At 49.7% G+C, this 14,102-nt stretch overlaps 1 protein-coding gene across 7 annotated transcripts in view; it reads left to right on the forward strand.

The window, feature by feature from the left end:
• Nucleotides 1-14,102, forward strand: part of WDR33 (WD repeat domain 33) — a 110,409-nt gene that overhangs the window by 91,816 nt on the left and 4,491 nt on the right. For 6 of the 7 annotated variants that reach the window (XM_045575116.1, XM_045575120.1, XM_045575117.1 and 3 more), the window contains 10 exons: nucleotides 618-772; nucleotides 860-938; nucleotides 1,574-1,684; nucleotides 2,044-2,138; nucleotides 2,349-2,435; nucleotides 2,665-2,804; nucleotides 3,655-3,807; nucleotides 4,406-5,455; nucleotides 8,128-8,236; nucleotides 10,383-10,803. In XM_045575116.1, the coding sequence (XP_045431072.1) occupies nucleotides 618-772; nucleotides 860-938; nucleotides 1,574-1,684; nucleotides 2,044-2,138; nucleotides 2,349-2,435; nucleotides 2,665-2,804; nucleotides 3,655-3,807; nucleotides 4,406-5,455; nucleotides 8,128-8,236; nucleotides 10,383-10,803 (2,400 nt within the window). The remainder of the gene's footprint in view (nucleotides 1-617; nucleotides 773-859; nucleotides 939-1,573; nucleotides 1,685-2,043; nucleotides 2,139-2,348; nucleotides 2,436-2,664; nucleotides 2,805-3,654; nucleotides 3,808-4,405; nucleotides 5,456-8,127; nucleotides 8,237-10,382; nucleotides 10,804-14,102) is intronic. The other variant, XM_045575121.1, reaches the window with a different exon arrangement.

Raw genomic sequence — 14,102 nt, forward strand, 5'->3', positions numbered from 1 at the left:
TATCTGTAAACATGAACAGTGATATGAATATGTTGTTAACATTGTTTTGACCAAGCAGCTGTGTCCTGATCCTTGTGATTGGGAGGGAGCTGGTTGGAGCGGGCTGCTGTGGCTGGCGCACACCTCCAATGGCTGGCGTCTACCAGCGTGGCTATGGTGCTCCGTGGAGATGGGCACTGGGCAGGCCTCGGCTTGTGGTAGTGTCTTGAGTTCAAATTAACCCTCACACTACCCCATGCTCTTTTTGATGCTTTGTCTTAATGAGAGGAGGGTCATTGAATTTAAAAAATTTAATGAGTTTTATTGCGTAGTAATTTATATGTTCAAATGTTTCCCCTGCTTCAAAGATAAACTTTTATATCCAGTTGAAGCTCTGCTGCTATTTTAACTGGTTAAGGAAAGCAATACTTAGATACTGGACATTATGTCTGTCATTGACCTATTCATTTCAAAGGTACTTTTAACTGGGTCCTATAATGCTGTTTCTTCATGCTTTATTACTTCTAGGCTAAACCTCTTGCCATCTTGACCCATGTGCTATCCAACATAAATGGCCATTATATGGATTTAGATTTGTTTTTAATTCTTACATTATTTTCTTGATACTTTGTTTCTAGTCATGCCCATAAAAACACAGTGATGGAAGTAAAATTAAATCTCAATGGCAATTGGCTACTCACAGCATCACGTGACCATCTCTGCAAACTTTTTGATATCAGAAACTTGAAAGAAGAGCTTCAAGTCTTCCGAGGTCATAAGAAAGAAGCCACAGGTCGGTGGCTTTTAGGTATGCTTCTCATTCTGACTTTCTGCGGTGGCCTGCGGTGCTGACCACTCTGCCGTCCCTGTGTGTTTACAGCGGTGGCCTGGCATCCTGTGCACGAAGGACTTTTTGCCAGTGGAGGGTCCGATGGCTCTTTGCTCTTCTGGCATGTTGGGTATGTAACACTTACCGTAAAGGAGCTGTCTACTTTATGGAGAGAGCACCTGAAAGTGCAAAACATGATACCGTTTGTACTTTCTCTGAGTGTTCATATGTTCTGTATCAGAGACTTTGTGCAGTTTTCAATTCTGGAAACCCAGCTTGGAATAGAAACAGCACAGTTATTTTTGGATTGTATAAGTCATTAAGATTATAAAATAGATTGTCTTGTTTCTTATTGGTGAAATCATTTTTGAAGCATTTTCCCTACTTGGTGTGGCTCAGTGGTTGAGCGTTGACCTATGAACCAGGAGGTCATTTTCAATTTTCGGTCAGGGCACATGCGTAGGTGGGCTTGATCCCCAGTAGGAGTCCGCACGAGGCAGCCAATCAATGAAACATCATTGAGATTTTTCCTCCCTCCCTCCTTTCTTTCCTCCCTCCCTCCCTCCCTCCCTTCCACTCTGAAATCAATAAAAACATATTTAAAAAATATATATTACTGATGACAAATCAGCACCCCTATATCATGTGAAATTGACATTAAAAGTAATGGGCTTTGATAGCTATATGTTACACTGAAGTAAAATGTCTTTAAATATATATATATAACTTTTGTGAAAAAGACTTCTTTCTGTGGTGCTGCTGTAGGGTAGAGAAGGAAGTGGGCGGGATGGAGATGGCCCACGAAGGAATGATCTGGAGTCTGGCATGGCATCCTCTTGGACATATTCTCTGCTCAGGCTCAAATGACCACACCAGGTGAGCTTTCTGTAAGAAAAGTAACAAGGGGTTACTGTGTTTATGGGGAAGGTGAAATAAGTATGTATGTTTTTTATTGATAGACTGGCATATTAATTTGTATTCTGTCTTGTTCTTAGGAACATTTTTGTGTTTTTTTGTACACATGTTATGAGAAGGAGATTGAGTATTGAATATGACTTTATTATTCAAATTTTGTCTTGCCTTCTGATTTTAAAAAAGAAAGTGTATTTTAAATGTTTAGAAAAAAAGCATTGTAAAATTGTGTATCCCAGAGAACTGGTTCATACTGGTAAGTGCCCGGAAATATACTGAGCCCATGCACCTTGCCTTTTCCATCCATTGCTTTTATTTTGCAGCAAATTCTGGACTCGAAACCGACCAGGTGATAAAATGCGCGACCGCTACAATCTGAACCTGCTGCCGGGGATGTCAGAAGACGGAGTAGAATACGGTGAGGCTCTACCACCGAGCCCTCTTTGAGATGCCAGAGTCCGCTATGAAAGTGCTGAGTATAGAGGAGATTTCACAAAGTTAATTTCAGTTTTATAGTTTATTGATTTGTAAACAACCACCGTCAAGTTTCATTTTTAAAAGTTCTAATTTTATTGGACCACTATGTTTATAAAATCTCTATTGATAGTGGATGTATTCCTATTTATAGATGACCTTGAACCTAATAGCCTGGCAGTAATTCCAGGGATGGGAATACCAGAACAACTTAAATTAGCCATGGAGCAAGAGCAGATGGGTAAGAGAAATTGTACCTATAAATTCTACTTTTATAAAATTTTTATAGGTCTGGTTCTTAATTTTATGGTATTAAATTATTTTGATAATGCCAATTTTTTTTAAAGAAATGTTAATATAAGTAACGTAAATGGCATAACATTAAATCTATTCTTCCAAAAATGTGTTCATTGATAAAGGGGCCACTTTCTTTTATTTCCTTGACTAATTACTTATCTTTATGATTACAGGGAAAGATGAGTCAAATGAAATTGAAATGACAATTCCAGGTTTAGATTGGGGAATGGAGGAAGTGATGCAAAAGGATCAGAAAAAAGTACCTCAGAAGAAAGTTCCTTATGCAAAGCCTATCCCTGCTCAGTTCCAGCAGGTGAGTGGCCGTCTCACTCGTGCATTGCTAGTGCTGCTTGGCTGAGTCTGATTGCAGTTCAGAAACAGACTTCTTTCTCTGCATCCTCTCATTGATGGCAATATTTCTGTGCTATAGACCCTTAGAGCATTTCCCACACATTTCAGGCATTCGTAGACATAGCTCCCATCTGCTGCTCTGCAGGCAGTGTTGGTTTGTCACGAGTCTTCTCCAGATCTTTTATTATTGTCACCTATTCTCATCGATGCTCTTGGAGGAAGGAAGAAAAAGAAACCAGAGCACAGAGAGTGCATCAGTTCTCTTCTGCATTGCCTGTCTTCTGCATTATCGGTTCCCTCAGCACAAAGGGGGGGTGTCTTTTGGAAGAGGCAGGTGAGCTTCACATTCTTCATAATATGCCAGATCTAACAGCTTTTAGTCACTTAGCGATTCCTACCTAGTCATGTGCTTGCCCAGTGGTCGGCAAACTCTTTAGTCAACAGAGCCAAATACAACAGGGCAACGATTGAAATTTCTTTTGAGAGCCAAACTTAAACTTAAACTTCTTCTAATGCAACTTCTTCAAAATAGACTTGCCCAGGCCGTGTTTTTTTGTGTGGAAGAGCCACACTCAAGGGGCCAAAGAGCCGCATGTGGCTCGTGAGCCGGTTTGCCGACCACAGTGCTTGCCAAATCCCACTCATGTGTCACTAAGAATTAGCGTTAGAAATAAAGACAGTGCACCAGTTGAGCTACCTTGTATTCAGAAAGTTGAAATGAGCCAATGAGTGACATAATACAATAGTTTTCTCATTCTGCCATTGTAATTTACACACTTAGGGCATTTTTAAATATTCTCTTCTTTCCCAAGGCTTGGATGCAAAATAAAGTTCCAATTCCTGCCCCAAATGAGGTACTGAATGACAGAAAAGAGGACATTAAATTGGAAGAGAAGAAAAAAACACAAGCAGAAATTGAGCAAGAAATGGCCACATTACAGTATACTAACCCACAGCTTCTAGAGGTAAGCTCTTTGGGGGACTCAAGATGCTCTGAGGAAGGAGGGGTGACTATGGATATGCTCATGAGGAGAAGGGACGGGCTCTCAGACGGTGTGATAAACACCACCCCTCTTACTGCTACAGTAGGAGCTGGCTGCTAACTAGATCAGTCAAGCAGTAAGTAGACCTAAGTTAAATAGACATTTTTAATAGAAATGATAAAGCCAACATAGTGTAAATTTGAATTCATTTATTTATCCCCAGATAAAATAGTTTTTATTTTTTCTGTCGGCTCTAAAGCAAGTGGTTTGTTCTTAGTTTTCCTACCTTGACAGCTACCAAGAATGACAAAAAAACTGGTAAATTTTTGCTTTTCCTGGTCAAGATGGATGTATATAACCTTGACTGCTGTTTCCCAGCACCTAAGAAGAGTTAGTCTAGAGTGAGTCTGGAGGCCTGAGCACCGTCTGAATGTCGGAATGTTATATGAACTCTAGTTATTGTTGGGGCATTTAAGAGGTTGATGCCTCGTGTTTGTTTTGAGGTTCCCCAATGAAATAAGTGACAGCCACATTGTCATCTTCTTATTTTTCACTGTGCTTTTTCTTTTTTTCTTTCCAGCAACTTAAAATTGAAAGGCTTGCACAGAAACAGGCTGAGCAGATTCAGCCTCCTCCTGCATCTGGTACCCCTCTTCTTGGACCCCAGCCCTTTCCAGGACAAGGTCCAATGTCTCAGATTCCTCAAGGTTTCCAACAGCCCCATTCATCTCAGCAGATGCCAGTGAACATGGCTCAAATGGGGCCTCCAGGTCCACAGGGACAGTTCAGACCCCCTGGACCCCAGGGACAAATGGGACCACAAGGTCCTCCACTTCATCAGGGAGGTGGAGGGCCACAAGGATTCATGGGACCACAAGGGCCCCAGGGCCCCCCTCAAGGCTTGCCGAGGCCTCAGGACATACATGGCCCCCAAGGAATGCAAAGGCATCCTGGACCTCATGGCCCTTTGGGGCTTCAAGGACCACCCGGGCCACAGGGTAATTCTGGTCCTCAAGGTCCTATGGGCCCACAAGGTCACATAGGCCCCCAAGGCCCACCTGGTCCCCAGGGGCACATGGGCCCTCAGGGTCCTCCAGGTACTCAAGGTATGCAGGGGCCACCTGGTCCCAGAGGAATGCAAGGACCTCCTCATCCTCATGGGATACAAGGTGGGCCCGGGTCTCAGGGGATCCAGGGTCCTGTGTCCCAGGGACCTCTGATGGGACTGAATCCAAGAGGAATGCAGGGTCCTCCAGGCCCTCGAGAGAATCAGGGTCCTACTCCCCAGGGCATGGTGATGGGCCACCCACCTCCAGAGATGAGACCTCACCCTCCAAGCGGACTCCTGGGACACGGCCCTCAGGAGATGCGCGCCATGCAGGGGCCTCCTCCGCAAGGCTCGATGCTGGGCCCTCCCCAGGAGATGCGAGGGCCCCCGGGCTCACAAGGACAGCAGGGGCCTCCCCAGGGCTCTCTGGGGCCTCCACCCCAGGGTGGCATGCAGGGGCCCCCCGGACCTCAAGGACAGCAGAATCCTGCCCGAGGGCCACATTCGTCTCAAGGGCAAATGCCATTCCAGCAGCAGAAAACAGCTCTACTGGGGGATGGGCCCCGGGCCCCCTTCAATCAGGTATTTTTTCTTTTCAACTTGTGGGCATCACCCTTTGGGCAAACACACTGCACGGACGTGCAGGAATGTCTCAGGTGGTGACAGCGGCCTGAGAAGAGCATCGCAGCTGAAGAGGGAGACAAGAAAATGCAATAGGCCCATGGTCGGCAAACTGCGACTCGCGAGCCACATGCATCTCTTTGGCTCCTTGAGTGTGGCTCTTCCACAAAACACCACGGCCTGGGCTGGGCGAGTCTGTTTTGAAGAAGTGGTGTTAGAAGAAGTTTAAGTTTAAAAAATTTGGCTCTCAAAAGTAATGTCAATCGTTGTCCTGTTGATATTTGGCTCTGTGGACTAATGAGTTTGCCGACCACTGTAGACCATCAAACGTATCGTAATATGAACCTGTGTTGTAGAGTGACCAGCTGATAGTTGTCCCAGGCCTCCAGAAGAGCTGTGGCCGAGGGGCCAGGCTGCCGGCCTGTCGTGCTCCCTCTCCGGGTCCTTGGTGGCGTGGTCCGCCAGCTCCACCTTTGCACATAGGTGTTGAAGGCCCCAGGAGCGTGGCCCCACCGCACTGCTCTGGCTCCAGGGAATGCCTTCAGAGCTCTCAGGCCAGAACCACACATTCTGTCCAATTGGTTTTCAGCCTACAACAATATTTATAAGAGGGAGTATTTTTCTAGACATTTTCTTGACCTCCTTTTGACAGTTCTGCTTTTATTAGCCAAGTTATAATGCCCATTCCCTGAGCTGTGCTGGAGCGTGTGAGGAGGTTCAGCTTGCCTGGGGAGACGGACAGAAAGACTGCCTGAGCAGGGAAGGGTCAGCACGCTCGCCTCTGGCTGTGTGCTCCTGCGCCTTTCGGAGGATGGGACTCCCGGCCGCCATTGCCGGGGGAGGCCACACTGCGGACACTGTAGAAAGCACCGCTAATAGCTCTGAGAATTCCCAGAATTAGAACTAGCTAAATAAGATTATGTGGTACTCTTCGGTAGATCTCCCAGAACTTAAAAATTTCATAGCAGCGAAGAATCTGATGGTATTTGACTTTACTTCCAGAATTTATTGTGCACTTTTTAATAAGTTTTTATTCTATCATGTACAAAAATGTTTTATAAATGCAGAGCTGCTGTAAAGATTTAATTGACATATGGAAGTATTGTTTGCATGAATGTGAAGAAGGTGTGAAATAGGGAATTTTACATCTCCGAAGTAGGCCTGATGAAATCTAGGCTCATGTTTGTCACATACTGAAATACTTTCTTCACTTTGACCAGGCGAATGATTTATTTATTTATTTATTTTTTTATAATATATTTTATTGATTTTTGTACAGAGAGGAAGGGAGAGAGATAGAGAGTTAGAAACATCGATGAGAGAGAGTCATCGATCAGTTGCCTCTTGCACACCCCCTACCGGGGATATGCCCGCAACCAAGGTACATGCCCTTGACCAGAATCGAACCCGGGTCCCTTCAGTCCCCAAGCCGACGCTCTATCCATTGAGCTAAACCGGTCCCGGCCAGGCGAATGATTTAAACCAGTTGTTTTAATTGGCTTAATTTACTGGAATTGCTGACATGTATTAAATGAACAGCATGAGTTGTGTGGGGATGAAACATACAAAAAACAAGTATAGAAGTTACTGATGTTACTGTTATAACTATAGTGGTGTCCTGCAGTCAGGGCTGCTCTTTCATGCCAGCTCATTTGGAGTATGAATACAATTTTGCTGTTGATTTTTATTTTTTATTTATTTATTTTTTTTAAATATATTTTATTGATTTTTTTATAGAGAGGAAGGAAGAGAGAGAGAGCTAGAAACGTCGATAAGAGAGGAACATCGACCAGCTGCCTCCTACACACCCCCCACCAGGGATGTGCCCGCAACCAACATTCATGCCCCTGACCGGAATCGAACCTGGGACCCTTCAGTCCACAGACCAACGCTCTACCACTGAGCAAAACCGGTTTCGGCTTGCTGTTGATTTTTAAAACTGAGTTATTTTCATAGAAGGTGTGTGTGTTTATCACCAGACCTGATCCAAGGTCACTGGCAATGTGGGGAATCAGAATTTAGATATGGCTGGATAAAAATACAGAGATGAGGACTAGGGACAAGCTTGGGGTCCAGAGCAAAGAGATTAAAAGCATAAGAGCAGCTGGTTAGTATGAGGTAGAAACTGCCAGAATCAAACGAATCCAAGAGATCCCGGGTGAATGAGCAGGAGGGGCTGAGGGTGGTGGAGAGGAGGTGGCGAAGGAGGAAGCTGGTGTGCACACCTCCCTTGGCAGGAGCCCAGCCCTGTTCCCCACCCGCTCTCACACCAGCCCTGCCGGCTTGTGGCGGGAAGAGCGTGGCACCAGGAGGAGTGGCTGTCCTGGGAGGTTGCCAGGAGGAGGAGGTGTCATTGCCTCATGGTTTCTCGCTTCCCATTGACATTCTTGCTTAGCGTAAGAAGTCAAGATCTAGCTTTAAATGAAACCTATTGGCAGATTTAAAATAGGTGTGTTTCCTCTTATTATGATCAAAGAAGGATCTCTCTGAATTTAAAGACCGTTTGCCAGGATGTCACTGGCTGTACATTTACTACTGAAGGCTTCGAGGCAACCTAATGTTTTTCTCTGTCACATTATCATACAGTTGCTATTCAGGAAACTCACACTACCTCTTTAAAAACATCTTTTCAGGAAGGACAGAATACAGGCCCGCCACCCCTGATCCCAGGCCTAGGGCAGCAGGGAGCACAAGGTCGCATCCCCCCTCTTAACGCTGGACAAGGACCTGGCCCTAACAAAGGTAACTGTCTGCCTGCGGTAAGCGGTTGTATCTCACCACCTTTGCATACACCTCACAGTGAACAGTGTTACGGGTCAGTGTCTGATGGATGGTATGTGAACCTCCGGGAAACAGCCACTGCAGGTGGCAGTGCTGTGTGATGCTCCCGCCCTTGGCCCTGCGTCATTAGCCGGAGCCCTGCGCAAGCAGTGAGCCCCCAGACCCGGCCCTGCCCCTGCGGAGGGCAGTGCTGCCGGCCGCCTGCGCACCAGCAGCGAGAGCGGAGATGCTCTGATGGGATAAAGAATTCCGAGATTTTAAGTGTTTTTAATATCACCCCTTTCTCCCTCCAAAGCGTGTCAAGTATTGAATTGTTTAGCTGGTTGCGTTATTCTGCACCACATCTAACTACGAACAGGGCAGTGCGCGGACGTGCCGTGCCTCGGGTGCTGACCGAGCGGAGGGCACAGGGATGGGGCTGGCAGTGTCTAGCAGATGGGGAGCTGTTTGGAAATGAGTGTCCATCGTAGGAGTGGAGGGAGCGCATGCTGGGCGCCAGAGCCCTGTTCCCAGAGGGAAGCCGCTGCAGGAAGGGCCGGGCAGGCGTGGAGGCGCGTCGGCGGGAGGGCGTGTGGGGCGGAGGCGGTGCGTGGCGCCTTCCTCGGAGGACACCAGAGAGCCTGTGTCCGTGCAGGTGGCTTTTCAAAGAACGTCCCTCCTTCTCCTCTCTGTTTTTAATTGGCTGAGCCCACAGCATCCTGTGGTTTTATCAGAGTAAGGAAAGTCCTTCTCAGCATTTCCAGCCCTAGCACTTTGGAAATGGGAAGCTTGTCTTCAATGTATATGAGATATTGGAGGGATAAAGGAAGGAATAAAATAATTAGAATGTTTATTTTAAATCCCATCCTCTGGAAGTGGTGGCCGACAGGGAAAGTAGAAAGAGAAAGCCAAGCATCAAGGACCAGTCTTCGGACTTTGGGCGCGAAGAAAAAAGTCTTTTATCCACAAGGTGCAGGGCAGCAACTGAGAGCCGCCTTCCCTCTCCCCTGCCCTGTGTCTGTCTCTGCCTGTCTCCTCTCCTTGTTCTTTCCCTTTTCTCTCCTCCTCCTCCCTCCTTCCCTCTCCCTCCCCTCCCCTCCTCTCCTTCCCCTCCCCCCACTCCCCCCCCCCCCTTCCTTTTCTCCCTTCTTCCCTTTCTTCCCAGGGGCAGAAGGGAGAAGGGAGAGCCGGAAAAGGGGCCCTGCCGTCCCCTGCTAGCTAACCAGCGCTGCCCCCCATCCCCGGGCCATGTGCCTTCTAATGGGTGGGGCTGGGTTTCTTTCCTGGGATAAATCGGGCGCTTGTAGACAGAGAGAGCAATGGGGAGATTGGCATTCATAGGTAAGTCCAGGCGGCACATGATCAGCTCCTCAAGTCAGGCCACACCCGTTCCAGCAGCACAGTGTCCGAGCAGCTGCCGCCAGGTCCTGAGCTGGTTTTCCAGGGGAAGGGGACAGTTTTGCCATGCTGTTTTCACTGCCACGGCCACGTTTCTTAAGCATGCTTGATGGCGAGGAGGGATGGAAATGGACAGAATGAAGAGGAAGGACTTTGGAAGGGTAGGAATTACGGCTGACTGTGATACTGGAAACATCTTCATTGCCAGGGTGCAGAATGAAAAGAATTTTATTTAAACCCTTAGTTTTAGAGGCAGGAGTGTTCCTTACTCTCCGCTTTTCAGAAATGTGATTTCATTGTATGTTCACCGAAATAAGTGCTCGTTAAGAATGGCCACGACTGTTCAGGACAACGCCCCTCAGAGGCGGGGGTGAGCTCCATTCACCGTCAGAAATTCATCTGTCTCTTTCCGTTTTTACTCAGTAATTTAATGTATCACATGTTCAAAAATTCCAAAAGCATTTTGGTGGGTTTCCAAATACTATTTGCAAAGAATGGTGATGGTGTTAGAGAGGAGGCCGCCGTTCCCAGAGAGGCAGGGGGCGTCCTCAGGAGCGAGTGTCCAGAGCCAGAGTGTGAGTAACGTCCGGGAGGTGAGCGAACACTAGGTCCGCTCCTATAGGATGCCCTGGAGACGGCTGTCTCCTCAGGGTGCTGAGAGCCGGGGGGACGATGGCAGGATGCACCTGAAGCGTGGAAGACCTGGTAAAAGCAGCTTTGTTTCCCGTAGGTGACTCCCGGGGCCCTCCCAACCACCACCTGGGCCCGCTGTCGGAGCGGCGGCACGAGCAGAGCGGCGGCCCTGAGCACGGGGCCGACAGGGGGCCGTTCCGGGGCGGCCCGGACCGGCGCGGCCCTCACCCCGACTTTCCCGACGACTTCAGCAGACCCGAGGACTTCCACCCCGACAAGCGCTTTGGCCACCGCTTACGGGAATTTGAGGGGCGAGGAGGACCTCTGCCGCAGGAAGAGAAGTGGAGGCGAGGGGGGCCCGGGCCGCCCTTTCCTCCTGACCACAGGGAGTTCAGCGAGGGCGACGGCCGGGGCGCAGCCCGGGGCCCGCCGGGGGCGTGGGAAGGCCGCAGACCCGGAGACGAGCGGTTCCCCCGGGACCCCGAGGACCCGCGCTTCCGAGGGCGCCGAGAGGAAAGGTGGGGCAGACCCGCCGAGGGCCTGTGTCTTCTTCCCGGGAGCTTTGTGTCTGCTTTTCACCTCTAGCTCTACTCTCCACGTTTTGCATTTAGACTTTTAAAAAAATTATGCTTTCTAACCTTTATGTGGTTCTCTTTGTCTTTGTCATACAATCGCTGTATGGAAATAGTTTTTTCTTTGCATCTTTTTGGCTGTTTTAAAGTAATGGGAAGATCTGCATACTGCAGTTTCCTGGAACGGATTAGAAATTTCCAGGTTCTGTGGATTAGAATGATGAAAGATGAGACAGATATGTAGATGAAGAGTAAAGGGATTGTTTAGTAGGCAGTTCTTGTGAAACTGCCTAAAGATCCTAAAATCACATCAGTGCTGTGGGATAGGTCAAGGTCAGTCTTGGGTGAGCACTCAGCTTGCTTGGGGTAAAGAAGGGACACGGGAGGCCGGCCGGCGTGGCGCCGCGGTGAGCATTGGCCTAGGAACCAGAGGTCAGGATCCCCGGCAGGCACGTGCCTGCGTGTGGGCTCGATCCCCAGTGTGTGTGCAGGGCAGCCGACCAACGATTGTCGCTCATCATTGATGTTCTCTCTCTTCCTCTCCCTTCCTCTCTGAAATCAATATTTTTTTTAACACAAGATACATGAAGGGAAACAAAAGAACAAAAAGGGAAAAAAATAAGAGAAATATGCAGGAAAAAAACCAAGAATTAGTGAAATTTGAATTTTGACTCAGAATAGTCAATGAGGGTGGTATTTACTGTGTGCTCGACAGCCTCGCTGCTACAGTGCCCCTGAGGCCAGTGTCACTGGCACTTCCCAGGTACGGGCCCACCGAGAGCAGCGCCCCTCCTGTTCCTCCTCCTCCTCCTCCCCTGTCACAGTCTCACTCGTGTTGCTAGGAGGTGACTGAGATGGGGCTGGCAACCCCATCCTCAGGCTCGTTGGGAAGGCTGGCTGCCAGAAGGCCGCAGAGGGTGCCTGAGGGGTGAAGGAGAGCAGCTATGGGAAGGGCGCCCAGTTTTCATAGGAAACAGGCCTTTCTCCACGCTGGGCAGGTGTGCACTCGCTCTGAACGGTGAGGCGGCGCCTCCTTTCCACTGGCTTTGGCACCAGCAGGACTTGCATTGGTTTCTTGAATCTGCATCTTGCGCAGTTTCAGATTTTACTGAGCCTCCCTCCGTTTGTGCTGCGTTTCGTCTAAACGGCGCTGCTGCTCGTTGGAGCTGTGCTTGCTGCTCCCTCTGCCTGGGACGCGGCTCCCAGACGGCGTGGCTCACTTGAGCGGACCTCTTCCTGTCGTCGTCGTGTCCCCCCCCCCCCCCTGCGCTCTGTGGCCTCGCAGCACCCAGCACGTGGGCCCTAGGCCGTGTCATCCCTTCCTCTTCCCTCTCCTGGGGCACGGGGTCCTGCGGGCAGGGCTCTGCTCGCCCACCACGCGCCTCGGCCTGGAGCAGCACTGGCGCCGCAGGAATGCCTGAACGGACCTGTTAGCTGAGGAAGGAGAGGCCGTGGAGGGCGGCCAGTTTGCTAGGAGCTCAGGCTGCTGTAACCAAATGCCGCCCCGCCAGGAATAAGCACAGAAACCTATGTCCTCACATCTGGAGGCTGCAGACGGGACCCAGCAGGAAGGGCTCCGGGGACACTTCTCTTCCTGCTCCGCTGGAGGGGAGGGCAGCTCTCCCCGTGCCGCTGCGGCCCCGGAGCCCACCGTGAGGGCCGTGTCCTCAGGAATGCTGATGCCCTCCAGGGCATCTCCTCAGGTCTTCACAGGGAGTCTTCAGCATGAATTTGGGGCTGGACACACACATCTAGACCTTAACAGGAGCTGCTTTCTGATTAGGGCAACTTAGATTCTGTTTTCTTGTAATGAGGGCAGTGGCATGACGGTTCCTGGGCAGAGAGTCCTGCTGTGCTTGGGGGTTCCCCGTGGCTCTCGGGGCAGTAGTGCTCTCTGCTTTCCTCTTCCTGCTCTGCCCCTCTCCCGGCCAGCCCACCCATACCTTCTTGCTGTTACTTCAGCCAGTGTGCTGGTCACCCCTGTGGGTGCAGGGCGGGACTCAGACGTTCCCTCACTGGCAGCTAAAGCCCTAGGAAACAAGTGTGGGGACAGGGCAGCCTCCCAGGCCACAGGCACCACGCAGGTGCCTGCAGAGGAGATGGCCTTTGCGCAGTGAGGCGCGGTCCCTCCCACCCGTACCCCGTACCCATGAAACAGACAGCTGCCACCCGGAGGGTAAGGGGTTTGGCCAAGGATGCCTAGCTGGAATCTGATCCTGAGGGAACAAACAGAAAAGTTCAAGTTGTGGGACATTCTGTAAAGGTGACGGAAGATAACTAGGGAGGGGGCGTTGTGGATTAAAGAACACAGAAACAACTACCAGTGACAGGACTGACATTCACCGTCCAAACAGCGTGAAGGACACTGGGGACAAGTGGAGACGGTGGAGTGAGACTAGGATAAACTATTCCGTGCCGGGGCAGTGAGTGTTTCTAGGGGAACGGTTTTCAGGAGGAACATACTGCAGCATTCAGGGATGGTGCACAGGCCAGCGGCTGGCTTTAGAATGATTTAGAAAATGAATCTGGAAACAAGTAGATAAAGAGAAGATAAAGCTCCTGTGTAAAACCTTAAGAACTGATTAGGTGATGGATGTATGGGCTTGTTCTATTTTTTCAGCTTACCTATAAATTGGAAAATTTTCAAAGCAAAACATAATAGAATGGAGACTCAAAAAAAGCAGAAGGCCTGGCCTGAAGGAAGCCCTGGCAGGTGGCTTCTGCGGACCAGCCCACGCCCTGGCTGCCTCCTGACCCTTCTCGCTGCCTGGGGCCTCCTGGCTCACATGTCCTTCCCACGTGCAGGCCCGTCCCGCTGCCCGCAGCGCCAGCAGCTCCCGCTGGCCGACTCCAGTCCAGACCCTCAGGAGGGAAGCTGCCCGCCGGCCGGCCGGCACCAGCCTGCCCATTGCTGATGCCCGTGTCACCGCTGCTGTGGAGCGGGCTGTCGGCAGACAGGGTCCACACACCTTTCTCCCTGGTTATGTGTGTGTGTTACTCATCATCCCCCCCCCGCAGAAATTTCACTGATAATGAGAGTATTAGGGAGCAATGGTAAAAAGCCTGGGCTGAGGGGCAAGATGGGCTGAGTTCACACCCAGGCGCTAGTGCACCCTACAGCCAGTGACTCAGTCTCTCTGCCTCAGCGTTCTCTGGGGAGAATAGTCAGTCATAGTACCAGCTTCATGGGCGGGGTGGTTATGAGGGTAGAATGAAATGAATAATGTAAAGCACTTGGCATTAAA

Source organism: Pipistrellus kuhlii, unplaced genomic scaffold, assembly GCF_014108245.1.
Source record: "Pipistrellus kuhlii isolate mPipKuh1 unplaced genomic scaffold, mPipKuh1.p scaffold_m20_p_66, whole genome shotgun sequence".
Taxonomy (NCBI): Eukaryota; Metazoa; Chordata; class Mammalia; order Chiroptera; family Vespertilionidae; genus Pipistrellus; species Pipistrellus kuhlii.